The 22971-nt window shown below is 33.8% G+C and overlaps 1 protein-coding gene across 1 annotated transcript in view; it reads left to right on the top strand.

Annotated features, from left to right (window-relative positions):
- The window catches only part of RhoGAP15B (RhoGAP_ARAP and RA_ARAPs domain-containing protein RhoGAP15B), a 54793-nt gene that overhangs the window by 19780 nt on the left and 12042 nt on the right, over positions 1–22971 (top strand). Inside the window, exons 2-4 of the mRNA XM_072541046.1 lie at positions 3305–3547; positions 12339–12696; positions 22768–22961. Coding sequence (XP_072397147.1) covers positions 3305–3547; positions 12339–12696; positions 22768–22961 — 795 coding nt within the window. The remainder of the gene's footprint in view (positions 1–3304; positions 3548–12338; positions 12697–22767; positions 22962–22971) is intronic.

The raw sequence follows: 22971 nt of genomic DNA, 5'->3' as shown, positions 1-22971 counted from the left end.
TATATATTTTTTAGTCATATCATTTTAAATCTATTATTTAAATTTATTATTTTCTTAACATTCCTATGTTATTATTAATTGACTATCGACCTATTCCCCCACCACAAAACTTACCCCATCTCGTGTGCTTTCGTTGCACGAAAAAGCACCAATGGACAGAGATAAAGTTTAATAAGACCGTAACAATATTATTCCAACATAAATTTCTTGGCAATGAAAAGAACAAAACAGACTTAATAGACCTTTTCAAAACTACTGTATCTGAAGTGGGTTGGTTTTAGTGTCGACCAGGCTGAATCTGATGTCATCACATGTTCGGCGCTTGCTCCATTCCAAGCCTATGATTATGTGACTGTCGTAGCAGAGGACATTGACATTCTTGTCTTGCTCATGGTATTAGAAAGGGAGCAGTTCAATGTAGTGTGTCTAAAGTGTCCAATTTTTTAAATCTTCAAAAGGGTGTAAGTCAGCAGTATAGCTGCCAAGAGCTCCGATCTTGCGATAAATGGTCTTGTGTAGAGATAACACTGGAAATGTAACACATACAAGCACAGAGGTCTGTTGTATCTGTTCAGATCTGATGTTTCATCATCCCAGATACATTGAAGTACCAGAACGGTTGTAGAAGACGTTTGGCTAGCAAGGCACATGAAAAAATAAAACCAAGAGGATAGAAAAAAAATACGACTGAACGAATAGCCCGCTTTGTATAAGATTTGTCAAAAGGACGAGAAGAATAAGAAAGTCGGTCACAGGATCCCATTTTAGGCCTAGCACCGTAATAATGGAAGGTTCCCCTTTGTTAAACGAACAACATGTCAAAATGTCTTAGCCAAAGCCTTGAAAATAAACGAGAATGGTTGCTGACGAATTTGTCTAATGGAAAACCATCGAGCTTTAAAAGCTGAGTGGGTGCTCACTGCAGAGAGCGAGTAGATAAAAGAGAATCACATCCTTACAAACCGTTGCCAGGACCGTTCCTAATAAAATGTCGCATTAAAGCTTGTGAGGCAGTAGGAGAGTGTGATTCTGATGGAAAACCGTCGGGATGGTTGCTGGCACATTGCCTAGCGAAAAAACCATCGAGCTGTAGAAGCTGAATAATTGCTCACTGCAGAAGGTTAGTAGATAAAAGTATTGCTCTTGTAGAGTTTTTTAAGAGAAATAAAACGAAGAAGAAGTGCCGTAAGTAACGGTACGTAGTAAAAAACTCTTGTAGAGGTTTAGAAAAATCGGATCTCTGAAGAACCCCTTTATAATTTCAAAATTTCTTATTTATTTTAATTTTCGATGCGTTTGCTTTATATCGCAAATCAAACAACAACGAAAATATCGAAAATTAAGTAAAAAACGAGATGCCCTTTTAGGATCAGTATTGACACCTCGAAAGTCATTATAGACTGACGTCGAAGCTAATACTAATTTTGTTTTTTGAAAACTGCCTGAGAGTAATAAGAAATAGTCGATTTAAAATCCAATTCAGGAACCGGCATCCTTTAATCCAAACTAATGATACATTGATTTTTTGAGTTTGTAGTTCATGAAGTAGAGTATGTAATTATATTGGTTAAAATATAAATACTATTGACCTGGTGGATATTTTTTATTTTTATAACAGCACTTTCATTTCATTCAGCAGTTTCATCTTACTTCAATGGTTTTCAATTGTTATACATTTCTAAACATATTTGTTATACCTACTTTGAACGTAAAATGCCACCTTATAAATAAATGCAATTTGCATTTATATTTATATTTGCAATGCAAGATAAGTATAATTTTACTTTCAATATTCATAAACATTTAAAATGCCTTCAATATAAACGCTGTTCGATGTAGATTGGGAAAGAATACATTACAAAAAGAATGTTCACTTACATTCACTTAACCTTTACTCATTCAATATTGATTCTGATAGTTTATTACTCTAATAAACAACAATTAATAAGACAACAGTAAGAAACGCTTTGATGCTTTTATTTTCATTGTGTTTTCAGTTAATTGTTTAAATACTCAAATAGTTGAAATCATTTCAGTATATTAGTACATATTGTTTAAACAATAAGTTTGCCCGTTTGTTCGTAATATTACCGTTTTATCGGAATAAGTACACTAGGTGGTATGATAATAATATTAGAAATGAAAAACACGTTTTTCCAGAAAAATCTTTTATTTTATTCCAGTCAAAAAATCAATCTTTGTTTTTTTTATAACCTTATAATACGATTCTGGAATCTCTGCAAAATAGGCGTTTATTTCAATTATCTCTTCGTTTGAGCTGAATTTTCTATTTACGAGCCATCAAATTTCGGAATACATAATAATCGGAGGCGGCCAAATCGGGAAAATAATTAGGGGAAAATAATTTGAAGCCCAACTCATGAACTTTGGCAATGTCATAACGATCTTGTGAGTCGGTTTCTTAATCTGCTTCTACTAATTTGTCCAATAGTGGACTACTTATAATATTTTTGCTACGGATAGTTTTACCTTTTTCGGGATAGTCAATTGAAATTATCCAGAATAAATGGGCCAAAACACACTTATCTATCTAACGAGCTTCATGGAATTAAAATCGAATTATTTGGACGATCTCAGGAATATTTTAAAATTATAAACAATTTTTTTATATAGTCTATTTGGTTTCTTATAATAACGTCTTCTCCGTTGTCTCTAGGTGATTTCCACGTATACAGGTGCAGTAGCGCACCTAGAATTTGCCTCTGGGGGGGTTTTGGTTGGCCACCGAAATTTTTTTATGATGTTACCTCCATTTTGAGTCCTTAAAATGTGTGAGTAACAGTGTCGGAATAGGGTTCTGGGGGGGTTTAACCCCCAAAACCCCCTGAGTGCGCCACTGTACAGGTGTCTAGGTGGTAGTTTGTAAAATTGTTTTAGCACGATTAAGTCATGTTCAGCTGCAAAGATACTCTCCTGTCTCTTGTACTCATTGTCTCTCCTCGTTGATTTCTCATATCTTATAAAAAATTTAATTGTCGAATTGTTTTAAAAGTTATAAGCAAGGAAAGTAGAAAATAATCGATGTTTTTAATAATTTTTAAATATTTTAATTTATTTTATTAATGTTCCTATTTTATTAATTTACCTAATGGAGAGAAAAGATAACTTAATTATTATTACTGTTATTACCTAACTATTTCTGCAAAAATACGAATGCCACCTCTCACTTCCACTTCAAAACATATCAGCCCTGGTCTATAGATAATATTGTAACACTTTGTAAAGAAAATAAAGCAATTTTTAATGGAAGCCCTTTTCTGAACTAGCCTTTTTTATTTTACAGATAGTGTACAAGGTCAAAATGATATCCGACTGTTGGAAGAAATGCTTCAAGGAGATCTCTATGGAAACATATCAAATGCACATACGTTTGATGAATGGAGCATATCAAACGAATCTGAATCCGAAGAAGTCGTCAGTCCTCCAACTCCTCCAATGAGGGTCGATTCCTTGCCTGGTGATGAACAAGAAACGGAAAAAGAAAAAACTGATCAACTGAAGTCCCGATCAAATTGGTTCACACAAGGTAAGAAAAGAAAGGATTCAATTTAATAAAAATGTTGTAGATTAGTATAATGAAGTGCAAGCAAGCAATTTAATTAAACCCAGTCTGTGAGACATGTTCACCCCTTAGAATTACGTTCGGGTGTAACAATTCATTGGAGCGAGATGTATTAACAGGAGTCACTCCACCTCGCTACAATGCTGCAGATCATCCCTTCTCCCTTATAGCACTCTGATGCGCGATAGGGGCACGACTATCTGCCAAATTCTCTTCATGTGGGAGTACTCCAACATGGTTCCCTAATCGATTTTAAATTCAGGACATCGTGACGCGCTATACTCCTGTGATCCTGTTATGACTTATCCGCGGAACTGAAATTGCTTGCTTGGGCCTCAAGCTTCCGCTTTGGGTTGGCACTCATTTCAGAGGCTTGGTGCTCAAGAGTTTGGGCCCTACGTACCCGGTTTTTTGGTTTTTTATTAATTTTTTTGGGTGGCTTGCGCCGGTTTTTTGTTAGTGTATTTTAATTTTTTTTGTTGGCCAAGGCCTTTTTTATGTTTTTTATTGATTTTTTAGTAGGATGTCGTGGTGGAAGGTCTTCGTTGTTGGGGCCTACACAGTGGTTTATGTTAGTCTGAATTGGTAGAGCTACGAACTGTCCTTTTTATTTCCTTTATTTTCACTCTAGGTGTTGAGCATACTGAACTTTTGAATGTTAAGTTTTCCAATTTCATTTGTATTTTTTACCATATAATCCGCTCTGAGGTATTTAATATTTTTATCAATAACTTTTTACACTTTTTTCCTCTTGAAAGTTCTCTATCTTTTTATCCTCTTCGATATCTATCATCTGTATTTTTCTGGACCTAACTGCCATTGTAAGATCGGCTGGCTTCTGTAGACATTACAAAGTTTGATACCACTATTCTACTTAGAGAGGTTCTGAAATTGTTTTCTTGTAAAATCCGTAAGTTAAATATTATTTTATGTGGGATTAAACCACAATTAATTGTAATGAAAATTACATTTAACATTTGTTTTTGAGGTGTCGAATTAAAATCCGTAAATCGTTTTCAAATAAGTCTTTTTATTTTAGAGACTTTTTAAAGAATTTCTCCTGTAGCAATTCATGTTCTCTTAGTTTTGCGTTTTAGAAATTTCGTCTTTTTATTGGTGATTTGTGCATTAAACCAAATTGTATACTTCCCGTCAGATTTATTGTGGCTTAAATTATGGTTTTAATTTTTAAATTATCGAGACTGTACAACGTGATTTTTATGAAGTACGTGTAAAATACTTATCAGTTTTTTAAATGGAATAAATGACATATATTTTAATTTATGAAAAAATACTGAGGAAATACTGAAATACAAGGATCGGCCACAAACATAATATACAATATATAAACATATATACAAACAACTGTATATACTATATTATTTATCTATGGGTCACAAACACATTTCAATATAATATATATTCAGAAAATATATTCTTTAACGTTGTCAGTTGTCCCTTATCTTCTTCTTTTTCTTCTTATAAATAGGCCCCTAAGGCCTGTTTCTTCTTTGATATTAGCCTCCTGTACTGTTTAAATTATCACATCATTTCCCTTGGTCTTGCAACATTTCTTCGAACATTTGGTGATTTGCCAGGTGCTATTTTTGCTATTTTGTCTTCTGCCATTTTGCTAATGTGTTCGTTCGATTCATGTTTTCTTTGGGTTGCCCATATAATATGTTACACTTTTTTAAATCAGCTTTATTTAACACCAACAATATTACAATAATTGTTTATAATAGCTCCATGACAGCTATAAACTTCAAAATCATAACTACGACTGTTACGAACTGTCACTATATTTTCTGACTTTTCACCCTTCATTTCCGGAATTTTCAATGACATCTCGAAAATTCTAGACTTTTCATCACTTATTCTTTTTCGTGTAGGGACTTTTTTTATATGAAATAAATCTCACGGAACTGTCGTGACACTGCTCCCTCCTTTATAGTTATTCGCCCCGAGTAACTGGACTATTATCACCAAATGGGAAGGAAGTGTCTGGAAAACTACGGCGATTTATCCATTCCCACGGTGCCTTACAGAGGGACTTCTATCAGTCCATTCGAAGTGCCCTTTGCGTATGTTCCATCTTTGGTGGAATATTGGTATTTTTCACAACATGAATGAAATAAAACACATTTTCCAAAGGTAGAAAAGATTCCAACTAAGAGTCTCGGTTCGTAGAACGGGAGCAGGGGCCCTACAACCGATTCTCAGGGTACAGGATTCGATGAATCGATCATTGTCTCGTTGTTCTTTGCTATTTGTCGATTCTCTTTGTTGATGATTTTGTTGTCCTGTTTTAGGTGGAACACCTGTTCAGGACGTGGTTTTTTTTTGTTGGTGTCGGTATGTATCGCTGCTTTCTGCTCACTGTACGCTTCGGTACGCGGAGGAGGTGGAATCCAGGGTGGTCAGGGATGAAAGGGTTGTTGAGCTAAAACGGTCCTTTTCAGAATTTTATTAGTAAAAATTATATGGTTATGAGTTGTGACTGAATGTAATTAATAAGTATATAAATGTTTGAATTACGGAGAGGGCAGCTATGGCTGTACCCTCGACAATAGACAGGTATAATTGTGCAATGGGATCGGGAAACCACAGAAAACCGATCTCTCCCTGTCATAGCAAGCTCGAAGTGAGCAATTTAATAATTACGGCGATAATAGAGTGGAGTTGCCTCCAGGATATCAATGTATTCATCAGGGAGTTCGTTGCTGGCAAGAGTCAGCAATTTAGCGGGTAGGAATGGGAGTTTGCGTTTAAGGTGTCTGTTGAATACATTACCGAAGGATAAGCAGGTAGTTTTAATAATATCTTGGGCTCTGAAGTTTTGGCCACGGATGGTTTTGATTGTATAACTCCTGCTCAAAGAGGAGAGCCTCTCATTGATGGGCTGGATATTCGACAGTTGATGAATGAGGGCGGAGGGGTAGTCGTGCCGTTTGTTTTTTACTCTATGCAGAATTCCCCGTTCCAATCCCAGCAGTTGTATGAGGCGGCGATTGAACATGATATAAAGATTAGACCTATATTCAATCACCGGCCTGATAAATGTTTTGTACGTGTATATAAGTGTACGTGGGTGTGTCCGTCCGAACTTAACACAGACGGCATTGAGTAAACCGACTCTTCTCCTCACCTTGTTACAGGCTGCAGCCAGATCGGCCCTCCAGTTTAGTGTTTCTGTGAACACCACACCGAGGTACTTAACCTGGTTACGGAGTTGGAGTCGGTCGCCTCAGAGTCTGAGATTGATTCTTTCGGCTACATTTTATGTAGTGAATCTGCTTAGATTAAGATGTCTAAAGAGAATCATTTGAGTTTTATTATGATTAGGTGTTACTCTCCATCTCCCGCAGCACCTGTCCACCAGGTCAAGATGATTTTGAGCAAAGCGTAGTGGAATACGGAACCTTGTGGAACTTCTGCTGTGAGAGAAAAAGAGGCTGAGAAATGACCTCGCATCTTTACCGTGATTTTACGTTGAGTGACATATGAATGGATGAGTCTAACGAATGAAAATGGCAGGCCGATGTTCAGTAGTTTCTTGGTCAATCCAGCATACCAGACTTGGTTAAAGCCTTTGTGAACATCGAGAGCCGTGAATTAAAAATGTCGCATATTTATATGTCCGGTATGGGCATATTCAGATCAGTCGGCCAATAGCAAAAATCGTAGATGTTTTGAGGCGTGGTGATGCGCATATCAGATAACCAATGGATAAAACTTATTTTAGAGTGGAGACCAATACAAGAAGCAATACGGAGCAGAGGAAGGTCACCAACTAGATGTACTTACGACTTGAAGCCTGTTAGCAATAACTGAATGCAAGCCGCACGAGAATGACAAATGGAAAGAGCTGAGGGATACCTATGTCCGGCAGTGGACGCATACAGGTTGATGATGATGCGCGTTGGAGTGCGCTTTAGTCTACTACTAAGGCACGCGATGACACTATCAGGGATCGATTGAAGCCAACAGGGTGGATCAGTTCCAATGTATGAAACTAGTCTCTCGATATGAACTACCTTGGGCTTACTTCTAGCTGAAAACTGGATGAGGTAGTTTAGATCATTTATTTTGTACAGGACAGTGTACGGGCCTTGTTAGTTGCGTTAAAGTTTCGGACAAAGTCTTTTCTTACGTGTGGGATTGTACAACCGTACTGGTTCATCTTTTTCAAAAGTTGTACCTGTAACGTGCATGTCGAGCCTGGCCTTGGCTTTATCACTTTGAAGCTTCAAACTTTTACGAGCAAATTCTTAGACTTTAATTTAAAGGTAAAATATATTCAGGAATGAACGTTCTTCGTAGGAAGGCAATCTTTCAAAAATAAGATCTGGATGAAGCTTCATTTCTCTTCCGGTGTTCATCATCAATGGAGAATAACCGGTTTTCCTTTTCTCATTTTTTTTTCTTGTCTACGATTCGCATTTTCCTTTTTCTTTTCTTGCCTACGTTTCTCTTCCTCTTCTTTTCTGTATCAAAATCTGTAGATCTTTTATTTACCGTTAACAACTGTTAAATCTTTGGTCTCGGCGACTAGGGCAGCGTACTCTGCATAGCATTTTGTTTAGATCTCCCTGTTCCCCATTCTGTAACCATGACCTTGATGTACTGCTTGTATTATTTGATCTATTATTATATTATATTAATATTACACCGAAACATTTTATTAAATTTACAACTCCTGAGAAATGCCCTAGCAGAGTATTATAAACCCACTACAATAAATATCTAATATCACTATCTAAACAATATTATAATAAGTGTATTTTTACAAACTCATGAAGTAATAGAAGACGCCGAGTTATCAGGATTAAATTACACATTGAGTTTTTCTTCAAAATGATGTCTCGTCTTTCAGATAATACAATAGAATTTAAATAAAGGAATATTATTTAAAATTTATTTGTATAGCGTGTTTAAAATGTTAAAATTAGGTGAAATTATGTTAATTGCTATATAAACGTACGTTTGTCTTTTGTATCTTGAGAGAAAATGTGCTTACACTCAAGCAACAACATTAAATGTTATTTTTCGATATATTCAAATATATCTATATATATATATATATATATATATATATATATATATATATATATATATATATATATATATATATATATATATATATATATATATGTGTGTGTGTGCCAATCAAACTGTTTTTTATATTATACAACTTTTAAACACCTTCAATGCCGATAAGAATGTTGGGATTATCGGGAAAATCGGTACTAGTGTATTACTAATATGGAAATAAAAACCAATGAAAATTATAATTACTTATATACATTTTAAAGTATATATACGTCAAACAGTATTTTGAACCTTGACTCACCATTTAAGGCCTTTGAGAATGTATCCACACATAGGCCAATGACTCAACAGTTGACTCATGTAACTAAACCAATATTACAATCTAAATTTAGAAATAAAACAACATACATCAATCATATAAACTTATATTGCATATTAAACAACAACAACCATAAAAAATGTTTTAATTAATAGTATGAAATAGTCTGAAGCAGTCTCCAAGGTAAAGCCCTGGCTTATCGGGACACAAAGCACAAAAGAAATGGAGCGTTCTTATTATTTTCATAGCATACTCTACATCTTTTCCTCATTTGTCTTCCCTGGAGATCAGAATGGTATTTTTCCTGAAGGTGAGTAGTAGAGCTCTTAAGATTATTTTTTTCTACATCGGCAGGTTTTTCCTCAACTTCTGATAGTAAACTCTTTATAATTTTATGCCGAAAATCGTAATAGGAAAGATTTTTGTTAATAGAGTGTTTGTTGAGTAAATGGAAACTGTTAAGTAACATCGTTGATATTATATGAATGCCAAGTTTTTTGTACCATCTAATCGCTTTTCGTTCACTGACATAATATGACAACATCTGATCTTTTGCGATCAATCCCTGACATATATTTGTTATCCTGCACAATAGCATTCGGCTTTTCGATCATCTGTCTTCTCTTGTTCTGTAGACTAATAATTTCACCGCTAAATTCTGTAGAAATTAAATATATTTCTCTCCTCTCACGCCACTTTCCAATTGTGACTCCGTCAGCATATGTAGTTATAACTCCCCCTTTAGTCAATTTTGTGTTTATAACTTCTGTCGGGTTTCTTTTTCTGTTTAATCTTAACGTTCCTGTTACGTATTTTTTTATCAGAAGTTCTTTACTGAGAGCAAGGCTGTTGTAATAATTGTCCATAAACAATGAATGCCCTTGATCAAAATAATTTCCCATCAATGAAAATACTATAATGAGCGACATGCCCCATGTCTCTCTGCATATCTTTCTCTGTTCCACAGTATATTCTTAATTTTAATGTAAGTCCATCTGGTTCAGTTAACATATACAGTTTTATTCCAAATTTATATCGCTTGTTCTTGATATATTGTCTAAATGCTAAGCGTCCTCGCCAAAGAACTATTGACTCGTCTAAAGAAAGCTGTTTATTTGGATAATAAATTTGGTCAATTTGTTCGTTAAAAAAATCCAGTAGCCACCCAATCTTATTCAGGCGATCGTTATAACCTGGCTGGCATACTTGTGGTGTTAGCGAAAAATGAAAACATCTTAAGATGGTAAGAAAACGATTTCTACTCATAGACTGAAACATAGAAGATGCCCATGTGCAACCATAAACCCAAAAATACTTTTAGTGATGAAACGGTTAACGGTTTCCAGGTAGCTATTCTGGAGTGCTCTTTTGTTTTTTCGCTCAAAAACAAATTTTCAGCGTACGTATTGTAGAGTAGAGAAACTCTAGAAAATCTAATTTTACATACAGTAGCCGCACTGCATGGAACGTTTATAAAAAAAGAATTCTGGTTCAAAAAACTCTACTGTCCCCAAATCCGAAGACGTGGCCAAACGCATACGAGCCCCTTCCCATAACAGTTGGCTCAACGTTAGATTGAAAAAATACGCAATCCCTGAACTAATCATCCAGGGAAAGATTGAAGGCAAGAAAGGAGCAGGTCGCAAACAAATGTCGTGGCTGTGGAACATAAAGAACTGGATAGGCATAAATAACACTGGCGATCTTTTGCATACCGCAAAAGACAGACGTCTGGCCTTAAGCTAATTCGCCAACGCACTATAGGTGCACGGCACTATAAGAAGAAAACAACGTTTTTGAATTTCCTAATTATAGAAAATATTTTATAACGTAATGAAAGCGGCGGGATCTCTTAATGACACAATCTGGAAGAACAAACACCTAAGACAAGACACAAAAACAAGAATCTCTAAAGCAGCAATTAGACCTATATTAACATACACGGAGGAGACAAGACCTGACCCATCTAAAACGAGACCACTACTAGAAACAAAAGAGATAAAAATACTCCGACGAATATCAGGGAAAAGTCTGTTGGATAGGGAGAGAAGCGAAAACATAAGAAGACCATGCAATATAGAAGACATAAATGGATGGGTGACAAAACGGAAACAGCAGTGGAACGAACACATTAGTAGAATGGTAGAGGATAGCTGTAGCTTTAAAGCCTACATACAAGAAGGAAGAAGAAGAAGTATAATGGTTTAGCAGAAGTTGCCTTATCCATTTAAACAAAATCATCACCTGGAAAAGACACTGCATTACGTGAAAACTATAGGCCAATCGCATCGCAATTTTAAGCATCTGCTACAAGGTGTTTGAGAGAATAATCTATACGAGGCTTTCTGGGTTTACAAACCCAAATATCCTGAATTCATGCCAGGAAAAAGCTGCTTCAAGTTTTCGCTCTAAGAACATTTATTGCGAATGGATTCAAAATAATCTAAACTTTTTGAAACGGCAGTACATTCATAGACCTGACCTACGCCTACGGCACGGTATGGAAAGAGGCTCTTTTGTTTAAAATATAGCAGATGTATATTGACCATCATTCAATGGCCTGATAAACCAAATGCTTACTGGAAAATGACTTTCCAAATAAACCTCAATGAAGAAACTAGCAAATTCAGAAGTCCGCAAAACGGCCTACTACACGAGTCAGTTCTGTCTCTTCTCTTTACACATCAAATGTCCGGCTACCATCTCTCGAAAATTTATCTACGCAAAATTACCCTGGCAGTCAAGGAAGAAGAAATAGATAACGGCGAATTCACCACAGAAGCAGATCTGAAAACTATTAACAAAACGTCAAAAAATTTCGACAAAACCCAACACTGACTAAAATCCAGATATCCACCAACAAGAACTGCTACCAACGTGACAAATTTCATATCTGAGAAATTTCGACCTTGTATAGAACCTTACAATCAAACCAAACGGCTTTTTTCTCCCTCGCCATCAATGGTGCAATCTGAACAGAATACTAATCGGTCATGGAGTTTGTAAGAAATCGCTAAACCATTGGGTTACTATCGCTATTTCGGTATGTGGCGATGCCATATATAAAAAATCAACCATATCCTTCGTTAAATTTGAAGACAACCTGCAATACATCCATCAACTCACTTCCAACGCAACAGATTAGCTCCAAGACTATTTATTATTATTATTTTGTCTTTAACATACAAAAGTTTTAATACTTTTACAAAATAATTAAATTAAAAAAAATATACTAAATAAAACAGTGCATTTTCTTTGATAGAGCGGTATAGAATTGCATATTTTTACTATGTAATATATATTTTATGTAATATATAGTTTTTCAACTTATAGTCTTAATGTCATTGTAAATTGTAAATAATTTTCGATCATATTCTCTTGCAGAGAACTCTACTCCAAAGCCAGCTCCCCCAGATAACAAAAAGAGCAGTTGGTTTAAACAAGTCAAAGGGGTATTAGAAAAGGCTCCAGATGTCGTTAGAGGTTTTAAAAATAAAGACAATTCTGTGGAAAGGGCTGCCATAGCTATGAATATGGTCATTCAGAAGAAGGGAATGTTGTACAAAGTTCAAAATGGACCAGTGGAGGATTTATTCGGAGAATACAGTGGAAGATGGTGCATTCTGGAAAATTCAAATTTTCTTTGTTATTCCGACAATACTTGCCAAAATTTGAAGGAGAACTTTACTGGGCAAAATATTTTAAGCATACAGTTACTACAAGACAAAAAATACAATTATAAGTAAGTATTTTTATATTTTTGGTAATTTTTAATACGATCTCTTGTTTATTTCTGAATAACATACATAGGTTTTTTAAGGATATAATACAAAATCTTGTATGTTATGCCCAAATCGTCCAACTTCAGTTTATCTTGACTATCTTGAGCTGTTGTTTATTTTACTATTTTCAGTTTTTCCAACGCTTTATCTGTAGGTGTAATTTACTATTAAGTATATTCTTCTGTTTCTTTGAGATATTCTTTTAAATAAACGTTACTATTGTTACTGGATCCTTCTAGATGTCGTAAGTTTGGTATTACTTTCAGGTAATGTACTATTCACATTTGACTGTGCAATTCTATCCATTCTATCTATGTTCTCATCGTCAGTCGGTTTACTGGGACTCCATTTCCCTTAAAAAGGGTGGAGTGATATCATTAATTGGAATAACAATATATAGTGTATTTTCTCTCTCCCTTTCACCGTTTTTACGTTCTTGCTTACTATTAAAGTTATAGTGTCAGTACATAAAGTATAAATTCATAAAATCATAACGGTTTTATAGATCTATCAACGAAAGTAACTCTTAAATTGTGAATCGTACGTGAACACTAAATTTCATTATCTTTTTTTATATATCCCATATTTATACGAGTTGGCCACTCAAAAGAGTCCACCATGATATTTGGCAACACTCATAGGATTTTGTAAAAATGTTAAAACAGGTCGATTTTTATGATAAGGGGGTCATCTTTTAACGATATAGATATCTGTCAATTGTCAGCTCACTCTCTTCTAATACCCCAATCCTTAAATTTGAAATAATGAATATACTATGTTGGGCACATTGTTAGACAGATATTTCGCTGGAGAATTCAGACATACATATTTTTTCGATATTAACTCTATTTTTGTGAAAAATTATCAGTTTATTGAAAGTGTACCTCTTAAAAACTAAACGTAACGCCTGTGTTTTGCTAGTGTCAATTTCCGGTCATGTCAAAAACTACATTAAAACGAAATTTGCAACATTAATAGGAAACTTTATTAAATGTAACGTGAATAAAATGAACTAAATTTTAAATTAAAAAAATTCATAATTCCAAGCAGTTAACTCATCAGCTATAACTATTTACTTAAATGTTCAAAATGATATCCACCAACGTCCATACAATTATAAAGTCGCTGTTCGAAATTACGAAGAACATTTGGAGCTTTTTAGGGATTACTACACAAAATTCATGCACTATTCGTTATCTTAGTTTTTCCAATGAAGTTGGAGGGTATTATAAATCTTGCTTTTTAAATAACCCCATTTGAAGAAGTCCATGAGAGTTAAATTGGTGATCTTGCACTCCATTCAATATTGCTCGTTCATCGTGAGTCGTGCATTCTCGCTACATGGCCCGCTCAGTTTCATTTCAGTTCCGCTCTGCGTTCCACAACATCAGCAATACTGGTCCTTCTTCGCAGATCTTCGTTTCTTATTCGGTCCCGCAACGTCACTCCCAGCATAGACCGTTCCACTCGTCTCTGTGCCATCTTAATTTCTAAGCCGTAGTCATGGTTAGAGTCATAGTTTCCGCCCTATAGGTCATGACCGGTAATACGCATTGGTGAAATACTTTTCTTTTGAGGCTCTTTGGTATGTTGGCCCTTAGTGTGTCTCGCAGTTTTCCAAATGCTGCCCACGCTAAAGTAATCCGTCTTTGGATTTCGGATGTTTGGTTATCCTTGCTGATTCTTATTTCATGACCCAAATACGTATATTTCTCCACCAGTTCAACCACTTTGTCTTGAATAGTTAAATGGTTATTGGGGATCATATGTGTCATAAACTTAGTTTTGATCAAATTCATTCTGAGGCCCACATTCGAACATGCAAAGTCCAATTCATTTAACATATCTGTGGCTTCTCCTAAATTATCTGTGATAAGGACAAAGTCATCTATAGTTATGAATAATTTCGGTGACAATGCATCTCCTTGCCTCGAAAAATATCCCACGAGTTACATGGTACGAAAGTCCGGACCTGGCAGAATCGCAACCAACACCTGCGGCTTACTCTGCAGTTTCCCCAAAAGTTGTATTGTTTCTTTGTTATTTGCATTGTAAAAATTATTATTATTCTTGGTCTTGTTCAGTTTAGATGCATTAAAATTGTAGTTTAGAAATAAAAATATTTTTTAAAAACAAATTTCATTTTTTGAAATATAAATTTGGCGCAGTCAGTAGGATTTGTGCGAGTCGCGAAACTGTGAATTTCGTATCTATCGGAAAGCAGACTTTTTCGGGACTTTGGTGTTTCAACGCCTTAAGTGCAAATCCAAAAGAACATTCCGTTTAGTGGAAAGCAGCCCCCATTGGAAAGCAGCCCTTCAGTGACAGCAGTCCTTCATTTGGGTGGACGAATTTGGAGAAGTAGTTGGCAAAGACTATCGAGGTGAGTGCCAAGTTCCTTCTTGCCTTCCTTATTTGTTTTTTATAAATTCGGAAGATAGCTTGTTAAGACATTGTTTATTAGAAGATATTTTCATTTTATGATTGACGCTGATTCCTTGGTAGAATCTCTTAAGAATCTAAAGATTAACTTTAAAGGTAGGAAGAATAAAGATAATAAAAATATTAAAATGGCAACTAACCAAACTGTTCAAGCTAATCAAGCGACGGCAACGCCGACGCCGACGTTCGAACGTCGTCCCATTAATTGGGAACTATTTAAGTCAAACATTTCAAATATTAGACCTTATGATGGAGATACTAATACTTTAAATAAATTTATTTATCTTTGCGATAACTTAATTATTACATATAGAGCATATAATGACCAAGAATTAAATGATCACATTTTTGAATGCATTCAAGGAAAACTTATAGGAAAAGCTGAGCTTATGGTAGGAAATAGGGTAGAATTAAATAATTGGGCACTTTTAAAAGCCGCGCTTATACAATGTTTTTCTGATAAACGTAATTTACAATCCTTAACACAAGAACTTACTAGAACCAGGCCACAAAGAAATGAAAATTTAATAGAATTTGTATGCTTATGTAATAGCTTATGTAAATGAATTTGAGAATTTCGAGAAATTTTATTCAAGTAATAATGACAATAAGTCGCATCAAAATAAAGGCAATTTCAGAAATCAGAATTTCCCTAATCCAAACAGGCAATTTTATAATCCCATGAATAATCAATATTTTCAAACAAATTCTACTATTCCCCAAAATCCAAACTTTAATACAAATAATAATTATCCCCAAAATTTCCAATGGCCTCGCCAACCTATTAATGTACAGCCTCAACAGCTACCCCCTAAAAGACTCCCAACTAACTCTGAAGTCTTTGGACCTTCCCGAAATACGAATGTTTTCAGACCAAATCGAACTCCCCAACATCGCGCCCCAAAGCCGGAACCGATGAATATTTCCACAAATTCTAGATTCCCTTCAACGTTCAACAGAAGAACAAATAATTTTAATAGAAACTATTTTCAAAATAATGGGCAAAAGCCGAATATTATAGTTGAAGAATTATATAATAATGATTGCGATAGACAAGAATGCGGACAGACGCATAGCGACGTCGACGCAGATATCTATTCCGGTGAGCAAGTAGATTTAGATTATTTTCCTCAGAATTTTCAGGAAACCACCTCAGAAAACCAAATAACTTAATCGAAGTAAATTTAACCTCTAATAACCCTTTACCTTACATCACTATTTTTAATCCCCCATTAAAATTATTAATTGATACTGGTAGTACGAAATCAATCTTAAAACCCAGTATTGCTGAACAATTTTATTCAGATTGCATATATTCTTCAAACGTTTCAATTTCTACGTCTCTTGGCACGAAAGATATCAAATACCAAGCAGCCATACCGGCGTTCCAAGAATTTAATCGAAACAACATACTGCACTACATATTATATGATTTTCATGAGTTTTATGATGGCTTGGTCGGGGTTAATGACCTATTATCCATGAAGTTTAACATTGATTTTAATAATAAATGTCACGTTAGCAGAGACACAATAATCCCTATTAAATTTAGAAAACCATCAGACATAAAGTTTGAAATATCTGTTGGCCCTTATGAGAAGATTAGAAAAGAAGTCCCTGTGACCGTACCGAACGGTGAAATATTAATTGATAAGATAATTTTAGGTGATATGTATGTACCAGAAATGCTAACTGTAGCAAATGATGGTTTAGCTTTAGTAGAATTTGTCAATGAAACTAATAAAAATTTATCTATAACTTTATTAAAACCCATAAACGCTTATCCATACGATTCTAACGTTTATCAATGTTATAAATTTGAATTTTCTAATAGACAAAATAATTATAAAATAGATTCCGATTTAAATGCTCTCGAAACGAGTTCGATGGACGTTAATTTAGGTGACATAAATGAAATATTAGATAATGAACTACGCAACTTTGACGACTTATCGCAACTTTCAGAAGGAGACCTTGACTCCTTACTAAATGATGGATCAACTAGTAAAATAAATATTATTTCGGACATACAAGTTCGACCCCCTCTTGAAAATCCCGAAAGAGATGACTCAGACTTAGAAACCTGTCATGCCTCTTTAGAAAATCCCATTCTAGGTATATCCATAACCTAAAAAGCCCTAAATACTTATAAAAATCAAATTATATTAACCGGTGGAGAAATAAATAAAATAAAATGCAAAAATGAAAAAATATTTGATAATATTAGATTTTATGTTACTTTGCCCCAAAGAAATATTGAAGAAAGTATTTTTAAATTTGTAAAAGAATATATAGATCCCAAAAAGATTTATGCGTTGTACTTTAAAGAAAATATTTTACCAGAAACATTTGTAGTAATAGTTCAGAATTATTTTAAAAATTCCGCTCTTTTAAATTTGTACATTCCACAAAATTTTTAACTGACATAATAGATACTCAGGAACAGAAAGAAAAATTAGAGTATTATCACATACACAAAAAAGGACATCGCGGTATAAATGAAGTAAAAATGTCCCTATGATCACGTTACTATTGGCCAAAAATGGCAGAAGATATCGAACGATTTATAAATAATTGTGAAACTTGTCTTAAAAACAAATACGATAGAAATCCTCCAATTATAAAATTTAGTCTAACTCCCACTGCATCAAAGCCCTTTGAACATATTCATGTAGATGTCTTTAAAATTTCTAACCAATCATATTTAACGATTATAGATTCATTTTCGAGATATGCCCAAGCATATCCTTTACCTAGTGTCAATGGCACCTCCGTAGTGGAAAATGTACTTCTTTTCGTAAGCCACCACGGTTTACCTTATAAAATTACTGCCGACTGTGGAACAGAATTCAAAAATAATGACCTTAAAGATTTTTGTAAACTTCACCATATAGAACTACATTTCACAACTTCTAAAAATAGTAATTCCAACTCCCCCGTAGAAAGGTTTCATTCTAAACTAATAGAATGCTTTCGCTGTCTTAGAGAAGAAAATAAAGAATTAACCCCTAACCAATTAATAAAACATGCTATTCTAAGCTATAATAATTCAATTCATTCCATCACTAAGTTTACCCCATTCGAAATAATAAAAGGACACATTAATAGTCCAGATCCTTTCGACTTGGACGATAACCTTATTTTATCATACTATGTACAAAACCATAAAAAAGCAAGTAAACAGTTATACGAAATAATAAAAAGTAGAAACGAAGAAACAAAAGAAAAAATAATTAATAAATTAAATGAAAATCGAAATGACCCTCCAGATTTCTCTAACCAGGACATTGCATACGTCGAAACAAAATTGCGCGATAAAAAGGCACCAAAATTTAAAAAGACTGAAGTAGTCCAAGATTCAGGCCTTATCTTACAAACTAATAAAGGAAATTACCATAAAAATATAATCAGAAAACCCAGAGTAAAACAAAAAATATCTTTTCAGGAAAATGAAAATCCGGACAACGTGTTTGCTCCTGATATTCTTGGCACTTCAACGGAGATGTGAAGGAGAAGATGTAAAAATTACCTTTATACACTGTAAACATACCTTTATACACTATCTAGATTTAAGAGAAGTAACTAAACAGATAACTAGTTTAACTAACCATTTTTATAGCCTTAAGAATAGTCTAATAGTAAGTAATGCTTCTAACCCTATATCTTTTCATAACTTAGCTGAACAAATGACAAAAAGAACCGAATTCTTAATAAAAATTCTCGAAATATAATTTGAAAATTTACATCCACATATTCGCTCTAAAAGAGGTTTAATAGATGGAATAGGCAAAATTAATAAATGGGCTTTTGGAACTTTAGATGCTGACGATGGAGAACGATACGATAAAGCAATTAATATTTTACAATTAAATCAGAAAAATGTAATTCATGAACTTAACCTTCAGTCAACTTTGTACAAAAAGCTTGTTAATCATTATAATCAATCTTTATCAACCTTGTGGCAAAATCAACAAAAATTACAAGACAATATAGAAAAATTTAAATATTCATTAGAAACCAAAATAATCACTTTGGATAATTACATAACTTATCAAAGTATTCTTTACCAGATTAATCCTGATTGCCAAAACTTAATAACATTTATTGACAATATTGAAAATCCGATCGTTTTCTCTAAATTAAATACTCTTCATAATTCAATAATATCTACCCAAGAAATCTCAGAAATGATGTCATATTTATCACATATATACAAAGAAGAACAAATTGCAAAATTTAACAATGTGCTAACATACTATCTGTTTCTCAGTACCCAAGTAACCTTTTACGAATCCAAGCTTATATTCGCTATCCATGTTCCTATATTCAAATCAGAAAATTACGATTTTTTCCATGTTTACCCCGTAATACAAAATCATCAAACATATATTCCTTTATATCCCTACTTGGCAAAAGGAGAAAAATCACTATCGATAAAAGAAGAATGTCCCATCGTCGAGACCAGATACTACTGCCAACAGGACTACACCCAAATAGATACCTGCACCTATAAATTAATTGATGGACGTAACCCAGAGAAATGCTACGCCACTGAAGTAAATCTACAAGAACCCATTATCGAGCACGTCATGGAGAACCAGATCTTAATAATCCCATCCAGTACTGTCAAATTAATCTCAAAATGTGAGTCCAATTCGTTTTTGGAAATAAAAGAACCTTCGTTAATAGAAATCCCGCCAAAATGTGAAATAGAAGTTGGAACCTTAAAATTTTCAAACAATCCACGAATCCAATCTGGAAAAATCATAATATTACCAAAACTAGAAAATTTCTCGACTGAAAAGGTAAATTATCAAGTAACCAATTTGAGCAAAATCGATATGGAAGGACTATACGAAATTAACAGAATTACCAGAAATCTTTCACCGGTAGAAGAAATTGGCTTTCCAACTACACCCATTATCAGCACCGGTTCAGTCATCTTATCTATATTAATACTAATCGTTATAATTTACATCATAACCAGATACCGGAAGTATTGGAAAAATAAGAGGGTTCCTGACGAAATTCCATTGGAAGAAAGATGTCCCCAAAATTTGGAATCCAAAAATACCTCGGTTATTTTTTCCTCTTAAGGGCGGAGGAGTTACATGGTACGAAAGTCCGGACCTGGCAGAATCGCAACCAACACCTGCGGCTTACTCTGCAGTTTCCCCAGAAGTTGTCGTATTGTTTCTTTGTTATTTGCATTGTAAAAATTATTATTATTCTTGGTCTTGTTCAGTTTAGATGCATTAAAATTGTAGCTTAGAAATAAAAATATTTTTTAAAAACAAATTTCATTTTTTGAAATTTAAATTTCACGTTTTATTTTTATTGGTCGGGTTTTATCATGTATCTTAGGAGTCATAGTGGCATTTTTGTAAATATTGTAAATAAGTTCACTATACCTATGATCAATCCTGCTGTCATTCATTGCTTTTATAAGGCTGTCTATTTCGATGGTGTCGAACGCTTTATGAAAATCTATGAAAGTGAGGACAAGAGGTTTGTTGTATTCTATAGATTTTTCAATGAGTGTCTTTACTGTGTATACAGATGATCATTGGCACCATAATTTGAAAGGAATCCTGCCTGCTCTCTCGGTTTATTTTTATTAATATTTATTTGTATTATTTGGTATGTATGTATTAAGTTATTCTGTCCCAACTCTCTATTTAAGCAATTTCATTGGAGCAGCATATTGGAAATCCCAAAAATAAATATGGTCTTCTGAGAACGACTGCACTTTATGAGGCGTATTGGCCATCATCAAATTAATCATCACAATTAATGATTGATGTTTGCACAATCGGATATTTTTAAATAATTAAAATATCTGTGTAACTCGATATTAACATATCACATACTTTGGTATTTGCGTTGGCGGTATTATTATCAAATTGATTGTTTCGTTATTTAAAATAAAATAGAGGAAATTCTTTCCATGGTTGATTATTTTTTTTAATATTGTTTAAGTGAGCATGACCTAGAGCTAGATAAGAAGAAGTTGAATAGCACATTTTTTAACAATATTCATTCGTTCATATATATCACCCATACTGAATTTATTTTTACAATTTCTGGGGTGTTTCTGAATTTCTACTATTTTTCTCTGTGTTCTTTTATTATCTCTTACTTTCTCTCCCGCATTTCTTATCCCCATCTTTCTTTTGTCCTCTTCCACATTCTCCTCATCTTATTTTCTGTATCTTTAACCTGCTGATATTCAATCTGTTATCACTTTTAAGGGATGTTTCTTCTTATTTGCCAATATGTGCCCATACTATCCTCGATTATATTTCGTTTTCTTCCATTTAAATCCCGAATCTTTTACAATTATGTAGAGAGAACCCACTTCCAGTCCACACTTACGGCTATTACGAAATTGAATTTCTGGAACTGTTTCTCGTAGTCTCTTAAGACTGTTACAGTTACTTTCCGTTGAGCAGGTGTTGTAACTGGAAATTCTTGTGAAATTTTTGAATCTGCGTTTGTTAACATATTTGCTAATCGAATTATCCTTTTTACTGTGCGAACAGTACCTTCGCTCACACGTTGTTTAATATTGGTTCGATTACACAGTGCTGCAATTTAAAAAAAAAAAATATATATATATATATATATATATATATATATATATATATATATATATATATATATATATGTATATATATATATATATATATATATATATCGATGACTGAGAAGTGAAAGACACCACGTACAGATTTTTCACAAATCGCCATCTAATTTTTGTACCACAAGAAAGATATCTATGCTTAATAAAAAAAAATATTAAGACGAAGAAAATAAAAAAATCATTGGTTAAATTAATTTTCTACAACCATAACACAAATTAATATAATGTTACTTGCCATTAAGACAAAAAAAACATTCTCTTTCTTGAGTTTCTAAATGTAGATTCCTCTGGATTTCAGTCTTTCTTGAGGTTCCAGAGGTAGTCAGCCATCATAGTAGTATTCTACCCTACTTGATAACGTTGCTCCATTAATTTAATATCTTAATGGAACCTCCCCCCTGTCCTTCGCTCTAATCTCCCATTGGGGAAATAGTCCAGTTGTGAGTAAAGAAACTGAAGATTTATTACCCTCATAAGACAACCTAGGTTTTGGAAACTTTTTAACACGCCATTTACTTCTTTGTAGTTGGTTTTTTTTGGTTCCCAAGAAACCCTTGAACAACTGATTTGAAGTTCCTCCATGCATTTTTACCTTAATATCAATGCATTTTTCAAATTCAGTGTCGATCATTAATTGGCGAATTTGAGAACCCACAAAAATTCCACTTTTTATTTGCTTAGAAGTTATCCTAGGAAACTTCTTACCCAAATACTGAAAACGTCATTGAAAAATAGACTAAAATACCGTGACTGCCTAAATAAAGTTTTGTGTTGATATCTTTTGTTTTTAATTTTTTATGCCAAAATGTTATTTACTTACTGGACGACCAATGTAATGTGTAAATATTAAATATGCTAAGATTGATACTCCTTTTAATAAAGCTATTTGTTTTTGAATTATTTGTTTTCTTTAATTGCCTATATCATTATTTGACGTTTGTTTTAGATACGATAATGATGAACTGTACTGTTTTGAACTAAATACGACTGGAAAAACTAGAGGTGGGCACATCTACGGTACAAGAAACAGTGCTGAAAGAAGGATATGGATTCAATTCATTTGCGAATCTTTGACGCATAGATTTTCATCAAAAATAACTACAAATATCAATAGAATGGGATGGGCCTATGTTAGAGAGGGTAATAATTT

The sequence above is a fragment of the Diabrotica undecimpunctata genome, chromosome 8 (assembly GCF_040954645.1).
Source record: "Diabrotica undecimpunctata isolate CICGRU chromosome 8, icDiaUnde3, whole genome shotgun sequence".
In the NCBI taxonomy this organism is placed as follows: Eukaryota; Metazoa; Arthropoda; class Insecta; order Coleoptera; family Chrysomelidae; genus Diabrotica; species Diabrotica undecimpunctata.
The sequence above is the reverse complement of the archived record's forward strand: the minus strand, read 5'-3'. Positions and strand labels throughout refer to the sequence as shown.